Consider the following 15,812-nt stretch of genomic DNA (forward strand, 5'->3'; position numbering starts at 1 on the left):
GCAAAGCAGTGTGAAGAGGCAAGCGTCTGTCTTGTTATTCTGTACAAGGTCCATTAGTATGTGTTAAGAGTTATCAACTGAGTGTACTATTTGACTATGAGAATCTATAACTATTATACTCATATTAGTCAGATTAAAACAAAAAAGAGTAATCCAATTTTCAAGTTAGACAGCTAATATGTGCAATCACATAAAAAAAAGCCCCTGAAAATCATTCCCACCCTGGAAAATATATTTCCTGGGCAACAGAGTCACATGAGACAGTGAAAAAAAACAGTGGAAAAACTGTCAAATCAATTGAAAGGTGCTTAGTAATACAATATCAGAGGAAATGGAAACAAAAGGCTGAAGGGAAAGTGTGACGACCGGAGGAAGTTCAAACTTAGATAAAAACAAACTCATAAAAAAAGGCGATTCCAATGCAAACCAATGGTCATCCGTTGCAAGAAACCTTTTGTGCACATGAAAACTACTGTAAATACCACTGTTAAATAAGCCAGTCTCTCGCTTACAGGAGCTGTCAGCAGTGTAAATGTGACTGAGAGCTCTTTCATGATGTGGCTTATGCTACATTAGTCCTATTGGTATGCACAGTGAGTTAGCTCGGGTGCAGTGCATGAATAATGAAGAATAGACCAACAGAGTGACTCTACACTGGCCCACCACATAACTGAGATTCTTCTAAAGTTTTAGAAGCCATGCTTTGAACTACTGTGGGCAGATCAAGCTTAACAAAAGACTCCCTCTAAACCAAATATCTTTGTCAGGTTCCAGACTTAAACCCTAAATCTGTGTGTGTTTAGCCGTACACTCTGCTGTGTCATCAGCGATTATACTTAGATAAAGACAACCAGCTACATAATCCTGAATTTTGAGCAATTTCCTGGGGAATGTTTTTGTCAATGTCCGATTGTTTTCAAAGCTCTAAGGTGCATCTTCATGCCGTGTGCGAGATCTAATAAAGCTTCTGTTATTTTAGGGTCACAATGTGATGTGATACAGCATATGTTATTGTTGTGCACTCAGTGCCTTGTAATTTACATGCATGGACCTCAGAAGCAGACGACTGCCCGCGGGGAACTGTCCTCACCCTCTTGCTCTCCATCTGCACACCGCATCACTTTCCCTGCCAATCCTGTCTCCAAATACACACACTCATACACGCGCACACAGTACACGAATAACCGATGCATGTACCAACACATTCATGCACACGCAGACAAACACAAACACCTAACACACAACAAATAAGTACACCCCCCACACTGGTTTCTGATTAACTCCATTAAACCCCCCATATGTCCACACAAACGCTCCACTTGTGGTACAGAAGCACAGGTATATTAAGTATAAATGAACCTAATGAGATTCTGAGAACTGTATAGATGCCTCTGAGCCCCATCATGTCTCTGTCATCTTTGCAGCAAAGCAACAAGCAGCAGTCTCTGCTGTGACCTTTTCAGTGGCTGTCCTCTCAGGATAACAGAAGAATCATAGGTGTACTGTACGGAGAGCGTGGTCCTTCCCCATCACTAGATAAACAAACCCTGTTCCATTAAACATGATTTGATTTTGAAGGTTTAAGAAACCAGGTAAATGATGCCATTCCTTATAGTTAACTGGATAAATTTAATTATCTCGTGAACTGGTATTAGGGACCATTACTGTTGAACTGCAAAGCTTGTCTTGCAGTCAGTGCAATGAAATACCACTGACCAAAGTGAAGCTACATAATCATGACGAGCAATAACACATCACTGTCTCTGATGCAAAAGGTCAGCAAAGCAACTTACTTGTGGCGTAACTGCTTTGACAATTTGATTATCATGAGCCCGACGAGCTTCTAAAATCATACAAGCTCCGACCCCTGTGAGTGATTTACGACAGCCGTGTGGTGTGTAAGCAGTGCAGAGCATGGATGGAAATTCACTCTTACCTTTGCTAAATGAGAATTGATCCATTTTGTGAAGGTTCTCTTCTGCACCGCCTCTTGCTCATCTGAAAACGAAGGCACAGAGCGCACGTCAATACACGGCAGACACATGCCACATGCTCTGACTGTTGACTGTTGAGCATAAGCCTCATACTTGAGAGTAGGGGAGCTGGTGATATTGATAGATCAGCTGGCATGAATAGACGCAACACGACTTGATGATCAGACATCAAAGAAGTGTTTCCCAAAGAAGTGGCTGTTAATTGATTTGAGATACGGATATGGTTGGGTTTATAGATACCACAGAAACATAAAACACATAAAATATTAATCTCTAACGATAACTTTTATCAGTTATAGCCTTTGTAGGACTCCCCCTGTCATAATCCTACTTTATCCAGCCTCATACTACACAATGTCACACTCCCTCTGGGATGCTGAGTAGCATTACAGCAGTCGTGCACCAAACAAGAAGTAAAAAGTATGACTTCTGCAATGGTTAGATATGTGCAGCGTCATTAACGCAAGCTTGTCAGTGCTAGTATAACAGATCCTCCTGAGAAGTGCTCTCAAAAAGAGGTCACACAGGGAGATTAGAAACTGAGTGGGGAGGGAATTTCTGCCAACACATCTCGCCAGCCCCTCTGTGCTCAGTAATAACATGCGTGATTGTTCAGGTCACCCTCAGCCTCTTTTGTGGCCTATTAATATATTCAGCCACAATCCCTCATGCATTATGCAGCACGTATAACAAAACAACTGATATCTTTGCTGTAGTGATGCTGTTTGTCGCAACAAGGACTGATTTCTAACACCCTGTCACGCATGCCGGCAGTCTAGTGCTGCACAGTGCACGGAGTGGCCATTTTTAAACATCCACCCTTAGAGATATAGACAGTGGTCACGTGTTTATGGAGGCAATGCGAACACTATACAGGGAGCAAAGACTTCAAGTTAACCCACAGGCAAATGCTTCATCACTGATGCACAGGGGATGCCCACTGAAGCATAGCACGCACTTACAGATGCACACATACACACACAAACACGCAAACGCAGCTGTGTTTGTGCAGCATGATAACTAGTTCACATAGCAGGGATTCACCTACAAACCGTTAGCATATGTTGTGTTATGTTATGTCCCATATTAGCAACAGAGGAGGACCACACAGATGAAAGATGAAGGGTGCTGCTGCCCTACTTACCACGTAGATACTGAAAAAATCCAGTAACCAGGTTTAAAGAAGTCTTCCTGACAGATACATCCTTATAGTGAGCCATTCTACACCCCACTCTCCAGCTCTCTCCCTTTGCCTCTCATGAGTTCCAGGGTACATATATGTATGTGTGAAAATTAGATCCACAGTGGAAAAACCGGCACGAAAACACACAGCTGTCCTTTCCTCTTTTTTTTTTTTCCCCCAGCAGGAAGCAAAACAGATCTGGCTGCCTGGTTTCCCCGTTGAAAGCAAAAGAGCTGCTGGAGGCTGTGATGAAAACGTCCCCTCCTCCCTGACACTCTCACACACAGACACACCGACACACACGCGCGCACACAGACACACACTCACACACACACACACCCAGACGGCAGAGGAGAAAACTCTAAGAGAAAGGGCGATTTAAAATCCCATCCTTCCTTCTTCCTGTGTTTTTCCCATCCAGAGGAGCCATGCCTGTGTGGATGTGCACAGCCCCCGCTGCACTGCCTGGCTGTATCATCATACCATCTGAGGCTGGAGAGAGACCAGCTCGATGCATGGCTCCACCAATCAGCATGTGGGAGGTGGTGATGTCACAGCCCTGGCTGCATTATCCCGGTTTAAGCTCAGTTTGTGTGTATGTGTGGGCCTGTGTTTGCTTAGAAGATTTGTTTAATCTTCTATGAGACTGACACATTTAAAAAGCTTTACAGTGTCTGAGGCACTGATGAAACAAATGTAAAAAAAATTGATGAAAAAAAATATTGTTTTTTTTATAATTTTGGCCATAAATTAATTGAAGTCCCTGTGGAACTACTAATTAAATAGACTAGAACAAAGCTCACCATGTTGCAACAAATCTTAATAATTAATGCTGACGCTGGTGAACGACATCTACCACCTGCTCTCTCTCTCTCTCTCTCTCTCTCTCTCAGGGCCAAAGCTATTGTGACGACAGAGCAGACACACCCACCGCGGGATTCCCTTTGCATGCACAGAATCACATAAAAGCTCCACAGCATCTCCATTTTTGTCCCGTAAGGCCTACTAGAACCACTTCAGCCTTGACCAGGCTGGGTTTTTTTTTTCTGTTGGACTACTACTCCACTCTTCTAAATGTAACACACAACAGTGAACAAGTATGGTACTTGATAGCTTATCATCTCCTGCAGAAAAATCCCTTTATTCTTTCAAGACCACCGGCATACTAAAAGCTTTTCTGATATACTAAAAATAGGCCTGAGCTTGTGATTCTATTATTACTGCTCTACAGACTGCTGGTGGAACTGGCCCAGAAAAGCTATTTGGGTGAAAATGGATTTTTTTCTTCCCCTTTTATATCAAAACATCAAAAGGTCAGAAAAAGCACCGTTAAAACGATGTTGACAGCTGCACGCACAGAGAACAATGAGCTTTCAGAGATGCTACAGTCAGGGCTCAAAGACGTTTATGTCCAGCTAAGCCCAAAACAAGTTAAATACAACAAGTTAGATACTCACACTGGTCTGTCTATGAGGGCAAGAGGTAAATCTTTTATGTTTGAGGTAAGAATTTATCTTTTTAACCCTTTAACCGCCAGCCACTTGAAGACACCATATATTAACGTTTTTATTTATATTTAATCATTACAACAGAATAATCTTTTTCAAACCGAAAAAACAAAAGTCTAATTAATAAAGACATGTATTACATGTTCATGTTTTCATGGTACTCAGAGTCCAAATAGTGCTAATATCCAAAAAAAAAGAACAGTGGATGGCAAAAGGCAATAAAACTACATCCCTATCAATAAAGTGTTTTACTTTTCAAACACTATACTCTCAGTGTCAGACAGGTCCAGCCCAGGAAAAATCCTCTGCTGCAAAGGAAGTGGTGGTGTTATGCTTTTGTTTCCACCAGTGGAAACTAGGGCAAAAAGTCATTCAAAAACTTGAAATACTACTACTAATACCTGAGTTTTTGCACAACAAACAAAACAATATTTTATTTTTTTATTACCTGACATTGAGAACTATAAACTTAACTTTATACAAGATGACTTGTTTCCAAAGCTCAGTAAGGCCACAAGTAGTGGGTGAAAGATTCAGAAATTCAGATTCAGAGATTTTTTTTTTCTCGTCAAGAAAGGGAACACTTTTTATTCAAATCAGGAAATGTCTGAGTCAAAAATAAGTAATCAAGATGACAAGTCTGACAAAGCATTCAGTGCCAGTTTCTGGACAGGAAAGGACTGTTTTTAGGACTGCTATCAAAATGAAAATATAAAAAAGCAACAAAAAAAACATGATAGAATAAAAAAGAAAACTTGCAAAATGATAACTTGAAGCTTTCCTGATATTCCAGTTCTACATCCAACTAGCTATTTAGGAACTGTCCAGAGTTCTGATCTTAGTTAGATGATTTATTTTGTGTGCTAAGTTGTACCCGTTGGTCAGGTCTGGATATATGAACTCTGAAAAGCATGAAATCCTCATGTAAAACAACTCACCATCATTGAGTCGTCACGTCTTGGTCAACTGACTTAATGAACCCTGATGTAGTACTAGTAGCCAAGTGCCAATTAAAAGTGGATAGACCCGGCAACAAACACCATGCAGTGCATCAAACCACTAACACGTCAGCAATTCACATGAGTAATGGAGTACTTAAGGTGATCTTAGGACAGGTGATACCTTCGGCAATACTGTACTGTATGTGCTTGGCCTCATTGGCCTGTGTTGGTCACCTGGGAGCACTGTAAAAGCCCCACTCCTTCTGTTGTTGTTCCATTTAGTCGAGAGCAGCCCTACTTCAGCTCTGACGGGCCAACGATCAGCAGGCAGGACAAGAACTGATTCTGTAGCTGGACTCCAGCCAGTCCATTCTGAGATGCTTGACACAGGAATATTTACTTACTGAATGGTATCCTGAACTTATATGAACTAATATGAACCAAAATGACAGTATTGTGATCTAATGCTCAAAAAGAAACAGAACAAACGAACACGGGATCACAGGAAAGGCATGGTTTCTTTTAAACCACAACCTTCCGCAATACTAAGTATTTAAAACGGTCTGTGGCAGCTTGGCTGAGTGCAGAGAGGGAATTAGGCTCAGTGTTCATGAGATCATATCATTGCGGTGGCTGTCTGTCCCTGGCAGCTGTTACTGACGCTGCAAAGTAGAAGCATCTTTCACAGCTGACAACATGCAAGCTTGCCTTTCTCTTACTTGCTTTTACTCCAACCACGATGAAACAGCTCCACCTTCCTGGTGAGCACAGATTTCTAACAATAGGCCTGCACTGCCACAGCAGATCTCCATGTTTTCAGTGACCTTTGAAAACAAAATGTGCAGTCTGGTGTCACTGGCTGCAGGTGAAAAGTAGGAAGGTGTTTAACCAAAACACATTATTTTTTAGAGCTCAATAAACAGAAAATTAATGAGCAGCCATTCCAGTCATTTTTTAAGCAAAACTACATGACATTTCACTAATCATTTCTGGAAATCAATGAAAAATCTGATCATTTAAAGAAAAAAAAAAACATGAATAGGCTTACATTTGTCATTATCTGATTGCTTCTATTTCCGGGAGGAGATTCATGACACTACGAGACGTCACCACAAACCCTTCAGCAGCTGTGTTTCTTCATATCCTGTTCGACACACAGTCTCAACTAAACTGAAACCCGCAAGAGCCCCGTCATATTGAGGGTAACATGCCTGTCACGCACACTCCACCAGCCAACAGACAGACATCAATTGCACCCTGAGAGCATTTAAGGCCACAAGGCGCTGCTACTCTATTGTCATATGTCCCTGGAACCAAACAGACCAATGCTGCTATAGACTGATGGCAGCAACAAGTTGTATCAAATATAAATGAGTTTTTACTTTCCTAAATGTTTAATAGTTTATGAGAGGTTTTTGTTTTTGACACACGGTGCACAGTCGACCACAACAATCAACACAATTAAGATAGTCGGTGTGTTTCCACAGGGCTAGAGATTTGCTGGTGTCAATTATTCATCTGCACAGATGGACCCTTGCTCAACTCAAAGCGAGTGTGCAGTACCCCTCCCTGCAGGACGCCTTTAATGACAGGAAGTTGCATTTGATTAGCAGCAAGAAAAAAAAAAACCCAGACTACCTTGCTTCTCTCCATCCACAGAGCACCTAAAACCACTGGCACAATAATGTCTCCCAGATGTGACCTGACACCAAGTTCCACTTCCTCACACGAAACACGCAGCAGCGGCTGGCACTCTGCACTGCAAGACAACACCAATCGTGCAAAGTTGTCTGATTATTGATCATATTTTTTCAGCAGCAGCTAAGAAGAGGTTCAGTTCATTGTTTATCACTTAAACTACAGAGCATTAATAAGATAAAATATCCACTTATAAAGACTTAAACATGCATTAAATCACGTGGAGCGAGCTTATACAGTCTAAGTACTAAGACTAAGTATCAGAACATGTCTGAGCCACTATAACAAAATGTGTTAAACATTAAAATGACGCCCAACTGATGGGCGTTCTTTGTAATGACAAATTTCACCCTCATTGTGCTTAAAATATATATTGATAACAAGTGAATGGAAATAGCTGTGCATCACACCGGAAACTAAGATGATCTACAGCAGGAACCGGGCAACACTGGCACAACCACAGACAGTGTTTCATAATAGCAGCTATGGCAACAAGCCATAACAGCAGTAATAATCAAAATGTCCTGGCATTCTGGTTTACTGTACATCCAGAAATACATCTAAATGGAGCAGCAGCGATTGCCAGAATCTACCAGACTTGTGTAATGATGGTAGTGGCCCGATGCCCTTGTAACAAAGGTGGAGGGGGGGGGGGGCACTAACAAAAAGAGACTCCCACAATCGATCCATTCTTTTACCAAGGGCAGAAAGGGTGTCAGGTTCAGTGCATCGTCTGTGGATTCATGAAGCACCAGTCAAGACATCAGACATCAGATTAAATGTCTTGGATGCTTCTCGCTTTAAAATTTGAAAATTTCACAGAGGTGATCAAACTAAGGACGCAGATTTGCATATTTAAAAAAATATATATACATATACACACATATACACCACACATATACACATGTGTGTGTCCAAAAACTATTAAGTTCTTTTTACTGGCATCAAGATGAATCGGTGCTACCTGGATAAGGACATGATGTGAGAATGCAAGCCCCTCTGCAACACATCTGGCATACTGGTCTCAACAGAAAATCTGATTTAAAGATGTGAAGACAGGCTGATCAAAGGACAGCTTGTGTTAAGAACAGTACAGAGTACTGTAAGAACAGAGTATTTACAGTAAGAACAGCTTATTTACTGAATAAAACGAATCATGTTCCTCTAAATAACTTCTGAATTACCTTTTTGTACTTTGGTCACAAGATATCACAAGAATAAACATCAAATTTCTTATTATTCCAAATAAGATTATCTTGGAAAAAAATTACCTGGTGACAAAAAGCACCATGTGCACATTAAATCAAATTAGCTAGACGCGTGACTAATGCTACAGGGGCTTGAGAACAGGCCAATTACATGTATGTATGTATGTAACCCTACATTGTAATTTTTGTGCATTTTATAACTTTTAAAGTCTTTTCCAGCAACACAGAATCCAGCTTTACAAGAAAATAAAATTCAAAAGAACATGGTTATAATAATCCTAAAAAACAATAAGGGAAAAAAAGTTATTTAAGTTTTCTAACTTTATCCCCAAATGCTCCTATGTGAGTAAGTGTGCAAGAGAGTGTGTATGTGAGCATGAGCATGTGAGCATCCTGCCTTGCGAGAGCTGGCAAACTTCAGATGGGCATGCAGCCCAGGCGTTGAATCAGCACAATATTACCGAGCAGCAGCGCTGGAGGAGAGAATGTTTTGTCCTTATGCCAACTGAGCCAAAGATGACACTTACCTTGCAGCTTTTGCATCACATTAGCAATGTCCACAGACGCTCGACCGAAGTGCCGTGGAGAGGCCATGTCGTCTCACTGCAGCTGTACGATAAGGTGGGTCACTGATGCTGAGAGCAGAAGATCCTTCACAACAGTCCTGAGTGGGACATCCCCTCTGCCCCTCCCTCTCTCTCCTTCTCTTCTCTCTCTCTCTCTCTCTGTCTAATTTCACTGCAGGACCAGGTCCAATTGAATCTTCAGTTTCATGCAGGACGCAGGTTTACTATCCAATAGAAGCACTTCTTCCATTCATTGCCTGCAAAAGAGAAGCGTGTCGTGGGTTTCAATTGAGGCCACACCTATTCTCAAGAGGTTAGTATAACCCTACTTTTAGAACCAACTACACCATCTAACTGCTTTTCTTGTTCAAAACATGTTCATGTGAAACCACTTTGTACACAATAAATAAGCTTCACACACACAGTTTGCCTCAATCATTGCATATTCAGTAAGCCTTTATACAGAAGACATTCTGACAGAGCATAATGGAAAAAGCACAGGTTTAAATAATGAAATTAACGACTGTCACACATTATCATGGCCTGAAACAGCAATTGTTAATGCAATCAGCCACACCTGTGGTTTTCCTCCTTCGACAAGTCAAAATGTCTGCTGCTTATCAAATTCTGCAAGCATCTGATCCTGTTTTGCTTTCAAAGGCTAAAAATGCTAAAGAAAAGCAAAGTTACTCCATTTAAGACTAACTGTGTAAATCAATAAATTCATTGTTTGTAAAATTCATCATTTTACAAACTCAGAATGGACTTTAGTGGCCAAGTAGGAGTACTGACATGCAGAAGACATTTGAATAAGACTGTCAGTACTTCTCTCTAAGTGCCAAGAAATTCACAGGAAGACACAAATTCAAACGTAGATATAGACCGTGGACATACAGCTGCATGAAGACAAGCAAACATCAACACAAATAGCTATTACTAAGAGGCAAATAACTGGACAACAACCATTCATGACGTACGTGTAAAATGGTTAATGCACAGTTAATGCAACTTTATGTTAAAAAAAGAAGAAGGCTTAGTGACTCATTACCACTTAAAATGTCTATCAAAAGGGAAGTTAAATTATCGAGCAAGAAAACCTCTGAACGAGCTAAAAAAAAAAAGTTAAGGCACAAATGTTTGCCTCCATCGCTTTAACGACATTATGTGCACACACAGTACATTCACAAGTTACTTAACACTCAAATGAACAAATGTGAATAACTGTCTGAACGGTGGCGTGCAACCTGCTAGCGCCACTACAACACGAAAGGAAGTTACCCAACACCACAAGACCTAAGAAACCTTAAAGTATCCACGCTCACGAAAAAAAAAACAGATAGACAGATGAACGGGACCATGACAACCACTATCGCGGTAAATATTTACGCTATCAGTGAATAAGACTCTGACATTTCAATCTTACCGCTCTGGAGCTCTGCGGAGCATGGTAACCTGACAGAGGAAGTGTCCGTGTGTTGCCTGGTTGCCAGTGGTTACGGTGAAAATGAAACATGGTGGCGTGAAGTGAAGTTTGTGGCCACGAGAAGCGGAGCGGCGACAAACTGCACGCGCCGGAGGAAGAGGAGGAGGAGGAGGAGGGGTCGGAAATGTGTGGTCTAGTTCCTGTCCTCCTGTCCTGTCCTGTTTATAGGGACAAAAGGCTTCATTCTTTGGCTCGGCACAGAGGAATCCCGGGCATCCTTCAGTAGTCAGAGTTGGACAAATTAAAGTGGATATCTTACAAAGTTACTGTCTTTTTAGCACAAAGCTCCCTGTTTTTGTTGCAATCCCTTCATGCAAGTTGCGCAGTGAAACACCAAGAAAGGATTTTATGTCTCGACTCCCCCTCCAAGCGCCCCCCCCCCTAAAAAAGAAAAGACATTTAACACAAACAGCCATGTTTTAACAATATTTATATTATAACAATCTCCATCTCCAACATTCCCAAAACAGTTTGGAAATTAAAGTTATCAGAAATTAAATAAATATACTCTATATACATAAAAGTGGCAAAAATATACACAATCACACATAACAACAACAGAGAATAACAATAATATAAAATAAAAACAACATAATTTTATTATTTTAGAATAATGAAGAAAATAAAAGAATAATATACAAATAAAATATAGAATAAATATTCTGAATAGCACAAATCCATCACACGAATGAAAACACACTAAAGGAAATCAAATTATAACACTATTAACAAACTAACAAACAAAAACTAAAACCTGACCTTTCTGGCCTTCCTTGATGCAAAATCATCAATAATATCATATGAAACCTGCCCCCCTATTGAGTGATTGATACTGATGACAGCAAGGCCAGTGAGCCATTCCTGACACATGGTTGACCTCAGGTACGACTTGATCAACTTTAGCTTTGAAAAGCTCCTCTCTGCTTGAGCCACAGTGACTGGCAGAGTAAGTGCGATCCTGAGAGCAGGATTATCAGAAAAACAAAACCGTGCAGGAATTATAGGCCTGTATTTATAATATGAATGAAATGTGCATTATTTGGAAGAAAGTCGAGGTGACTTTAGCCCACTAATTCCATTCGAGTACTGGATTACCCCTGTCCATCCGTTCCGTTTGGGAGAGACCCAGAGGTGCACTGCTCCCCCCTCCTCTTTCCCCTCCTCACACAGCTTCAGATCACGGCACCTTCTCAGCAAGCAAGAGCACCTGCAGGGGGCGCCAATTTGTCAAATTTGTCAAAGTAATATGATAGATAATAGAAAACCAAGCATGTTAACACAAACACAATGTGTTAACGTTATGTCTTTTCTTTTTTTTTGGGGGGGGGTGCTCTTGGAGGGGGAGTTGCCCAGGGAGTAGTTCAATGTAGAACCGCCACTGTTGGAAATGCTGAGTAATGTTTCCAAACTATAACGTATTGAATGAAGCTAAGCAGCTTTATTATTTCCTTTCCTACAGCTAACACATTACGCCACACTTTGATTGCCAATTAGACAACTTTAATAACCTGACTCAAACGCAACCCTCGTAAACTTTTTCCTGAAGGCTGGCCAGTGCTCAGAACTGCAGTGCTTCAGCGCCACCTGCTGGACATGTGTGTGACATGACCGTCTGAACAAGTAGGGCGTTTACCTCATATAAAACTTTTTGTTGTACTATGAAAATGTATGAATATGTCACTTTATAGAAAGGGTGTAGTTGGCTGTTGACCTGCAGAGAGCTGGTCTGTGGTGTTATCAGCCTGACAGCTCTGAGGTCAGGAGTGAAGTGGGAACAGAGCAACAATTGAAGGAAATCCCCCACTGAGTCTGAGAGCTTGATAGCCTGCAGACTCTCTAGTGGATGGCTGGATTTTCAGGGGTTAGCTTGTCCAGAACCTTGTCAGGACACTTGGACACTTTGCCAAGACTTTTTACGTCAGAGGGAGGGCTGTATTTTTAATGGTTCTAGTTTCTTTTAATTTACCCAAATAGTCACAATAAGAACCTGTGTGTAGCACAAAAACAATATGTGATCTCAATTGTTGCACACAGATGTGCATATAACATGCCTTGCCAATAGTGCAATTGTGCAAAAGAAGTATTGATCCTTAGGAAGTGATGCAAAAGGAAAGAACCCTGTTTCCCAGTGTTATGTCCCACTCAGATAAGCAATGCATTTGCTAATTTTAAAGCCAGAAAGGGAAGGAAGCATGACAGCAAAGTTTCCGCCACAGCAAACTCTATGGGGGGGGGGAAGCCTCTCTTGGAAAAATCTAAGCATTTGTCTGTCTGCTCAGAGTCAGTGTGGAATCTAACACCAGCTTATGGTGGAATAATGGCACATAATGAAACACATCCCTTTTTGGAAGCACTAAAATCATTTAATCTTGGTGAGTGTGTCTGCATTTCTTTCTTGTGAAGATCTAGGGACTATTTGACAAAGCTGTAGCCTTTAATAGGTAAGAGTAGCATGATGTATTAGTGGATGTATTGTGAAAGGCCATTGTGATAGTTGTCCAATTTAAACAAATTAAATTTTTACATTTCCAAAACTGGTTTTCTAAGGACCACTGAAAGACAGATTTCCATGTTGTTTTTCTTTCAGTATATAGTCTTAATGCCTGTGTATGTCTTGTAGTCTGCATTTTAAATTGCCTTGCTGTGGAAAGGTGCTACAATATTCATATAAACTGGCCTTGAACAACTTTTCGTGAGAAGTTTGTAATCAGTATCCATTTACGGTACAGTGCATCATCATTTCAGGAAAAAAATAAAAATAAAAGCTGCATATTTAATGTGTCATAGTGATGATATGGTCAGTTTGTGCTTCAGCACAATGATACTAAATAGACAGTGAACCCACACAGCAGGTATGATGTAAGGTTTTATGTAACACTGTGCCCAGTATAGCAATACCCAGCAATAATAAATCAATACACCAGAGCAAAATTTCCCAAAACAAATCTGAGATCTTCTTTATTCAGCTGACGCACACTTCTTGTCTATGCTAAATAAGATTTTATTTCAAACTTAGAACAAAGCTGAATCCACCATCTGGGGAAATAATCTTCCCCATTTTCACAAGAACACAATGCATCCGGCCTCACACACACTCCACTAAACATTTCCGACCATTATTTTGATCCCTCACTGTTTCCCTTTTCTGACTCTCCGCATTGATTTTTTCTTTCCCAGGCGATATGATTCTAGCCTTCTGCCTATCTGTGCTTGTGGGCCTGCTGCTGGGTGCTTTGATATACGTTCTGTTGACCTGGGCGTCCAGGCGCAGGGCCACCGCCAGGATCACCAGGCGCTCCAAAAAGAAATCTCGCACTTCACAAACACATGACCCCATGAGCAGCCCGATGGGCCTTTACCGAAGCACTTTTCTAAGTGTCCACAGACAGCCCTCTCTGGAGCCAGTGGGTCCTCTGGGGAGCAAGCCCGGTGCAGAGACGTCCACCTTCCGGCCACTGCCCAAGAAGAACAGGGCTGACCTGGAGATGGGAGAGGACACCCAGGTCAGCATGCCTGAGGACACAGCAGCTTTGAACTCATCAGATTCAGCATCACTCGTGCCAAACAAGAGACATTCCTTCTGGTTGGGGAGCAATGGACTTAAAGGATTCCTCCCCTCGCAGACTCCCCCTCCGGCATACGACAGTGTCATCCATGCATTTGAAGAGACCTGCACTTGAAACTGTCACCCTAAATACAACAAGAATTGGAGAAAGAGACCACTCTGGGATCACAGTGGACTTTCTGGCTGTGTTCTGCTCTTTATAAGGAACAGTTATCTCTGCATATTGAGTGATCAGACCATTTCTGCCACTTTTCAGTTTAAAGCAGGGGGTCTGTAATTGAATAAGAAGCTTATACAGCTGTGTAGCGTCAGCTCAGTATTATACTATGAGATGTAGGTTAAGGGTGCAACTAACTAATCAAATAATTTGCATTGATTGTTTTCTCAATTAATCAGTTGGTTGTTTACTCTATAGAATGTCACAAAACAGTTTTCCGTGGCCTTTGGTGACTACTCTAAAATATTAAAATTTTAATGATATAAAACAGAGACAAGTAGCAAATTCGCACACTGGAGAAGACAAGCAAATGTTTGGGCATCTAAACCTAACCAACTGACCAGCTAATCACTGCAGGTCTAGTATGATTTTTTGAGACGACTGCATGGCATCTCAATGACACATGTAGACACCGGTGGGATTTTGCTCTGATTGTGTGAAAATGAGGGAATCACTGTGTGCCAGATAGTTATAATTATCTAAAATCACAATAAAGATCTTAAGGATGATTTTATTCCAATGCTGGTGCTTTTGTGCAAACATGAAACACTTAATCGGTTCATTTATATAGAATGAGTGAATCCAGTGGAATAACAGGCTACTTAAATGTGAAATGGAGGAGAAATAATGGTAAAAAATCAGTTGCTTTATTAATGATGTTTAAGACTGTAGCAGGAAGGTGGGACAGTCAGTTACAGCACATTCATCACATCAAGGTCTTGTGTCGAGATTGTCACTTTAACTTACATTACAAAAATGGGGTGAGTCGTGTGAGGTTGCCATTACGAAAGAAACCCCCAATTTGAGATGTAGCAATAAATCTAGTATTGATTATGCAGGGCAGTCGACCAGACTCCATATCAAAATGTATTAAAATCTGGGTTAAACTGTACTGGCTTACCCTCAGCCATTGTTGACAGGTTTAAAATGTGTGTTAGCGCCTTCGTTTGATTTAGACTTGGAGTTCGGGGTCTATTTTCCGTGCTACCTGCCACATGGCAACCCGTTTTAAAGCCACAACCCCAAAGTGCGCCAGCGGAAAAGTGCCTGGCAACACGACCGCACTGTGCGCCGACTGTCTCTGGATTAACACGTTATTGTGGCGGTGTCAGGTACGTACAGCTGTATAATGTTTGTCCATGAAGCCTCTTTGACGAACGCACCTCTTTATTTTTCGCCACAGTTCATTCGTCTCGTCAGCACTGGCTCCTTCAGTTTGCTGCATGCGGTCGGACGTAAGACGCCTTTGAATGAGAAATTCAGTTGATGTGATCATGTAGCTTCAGTGAGAGACCTTTACAGGCGAGATGATGGCTCTTTTACTTCGACTTTAAACCAATGCTCTGAGTCTACATTCAACTCAAGACGACATTTTTATTTTTGATCCTTTGATTTGATTCAGATTTTACATTGCCATTATGATTATTAGCTGTGTTAGAATATGCTGGA

The 15,812-nt window shown here is 41.2% G+C and overlaps 2 protein-coding genes across 2 annotated transcripts in view; one reads left to right on the top strand and one right to left on the bottom strand.

Annotated features, from left to right (window-relative positions):
• The window catches only part of syne1b (spectrin repeat containing, nuclear envelope 1b), a 76,047-nt gene extending 65,507 nt beyond the window's left edge, over positions 1-10,540 (bottom strand). Inside the window, exons 1-3 of the mRNA XM_041059965.1 lie at positions 10,522-10,540; positions 9,060-9,355; positions 1,937-1,998 (exon numbers count right to left, since the gene is read on the bottom strand). Coding sequence (XP_040915899.1) covers positions 1,937-1,998; positions 9,060-9,126 — 129 coding nt within the window. The 5' untranslated portion in view covers positions 9,127-9,355; positions 10,522-10,540. The remainder of the gene's footprint in view (positions 1-1,936; positions 1,999-9,059; positions 9,356-10,521) is intronic.
• Positions 10,541-12,829: 2,289 nt separating this feature from the next.
• myct1b (myc target 1b) lies at positions 12,830-14,853 on the top strand. The gene is made up of 2 exons (XM_041060941.1): positions 12,830-12,953; positions 13,759-14,853. The coding sequence occupies exons 1-2, from the start codon at positions 12,899-12,901 to the stop codon at positions 14,259-14,261; spliced, it is 558 nt and encodes a 185-aa protein (XP_040916875.1). The 5' UTR covers positions 12,830-12,898; the 3' UTR covers positions 14,262-14,853.
• The last annotated feature ends 959 nt before the right edge of the window (positions 14,854-15,812 follow it).

The sequence above is a fragment of the Toxotes jaculatrix genome, chromosome 17, assembly GCF_017976425.1.
Source record: "Toxotes jaculatrix isolate fToxJac2 chromosome 17, fToxJac2.pri, whole genome shotgun sequence".
NCBI classification, from domain to species: domain Eukaryota; kingdom Metazoa; phylum Chordata; class Actinopteri; family Toxotidae; genus Toxotes; species Toxotes jaculatrix.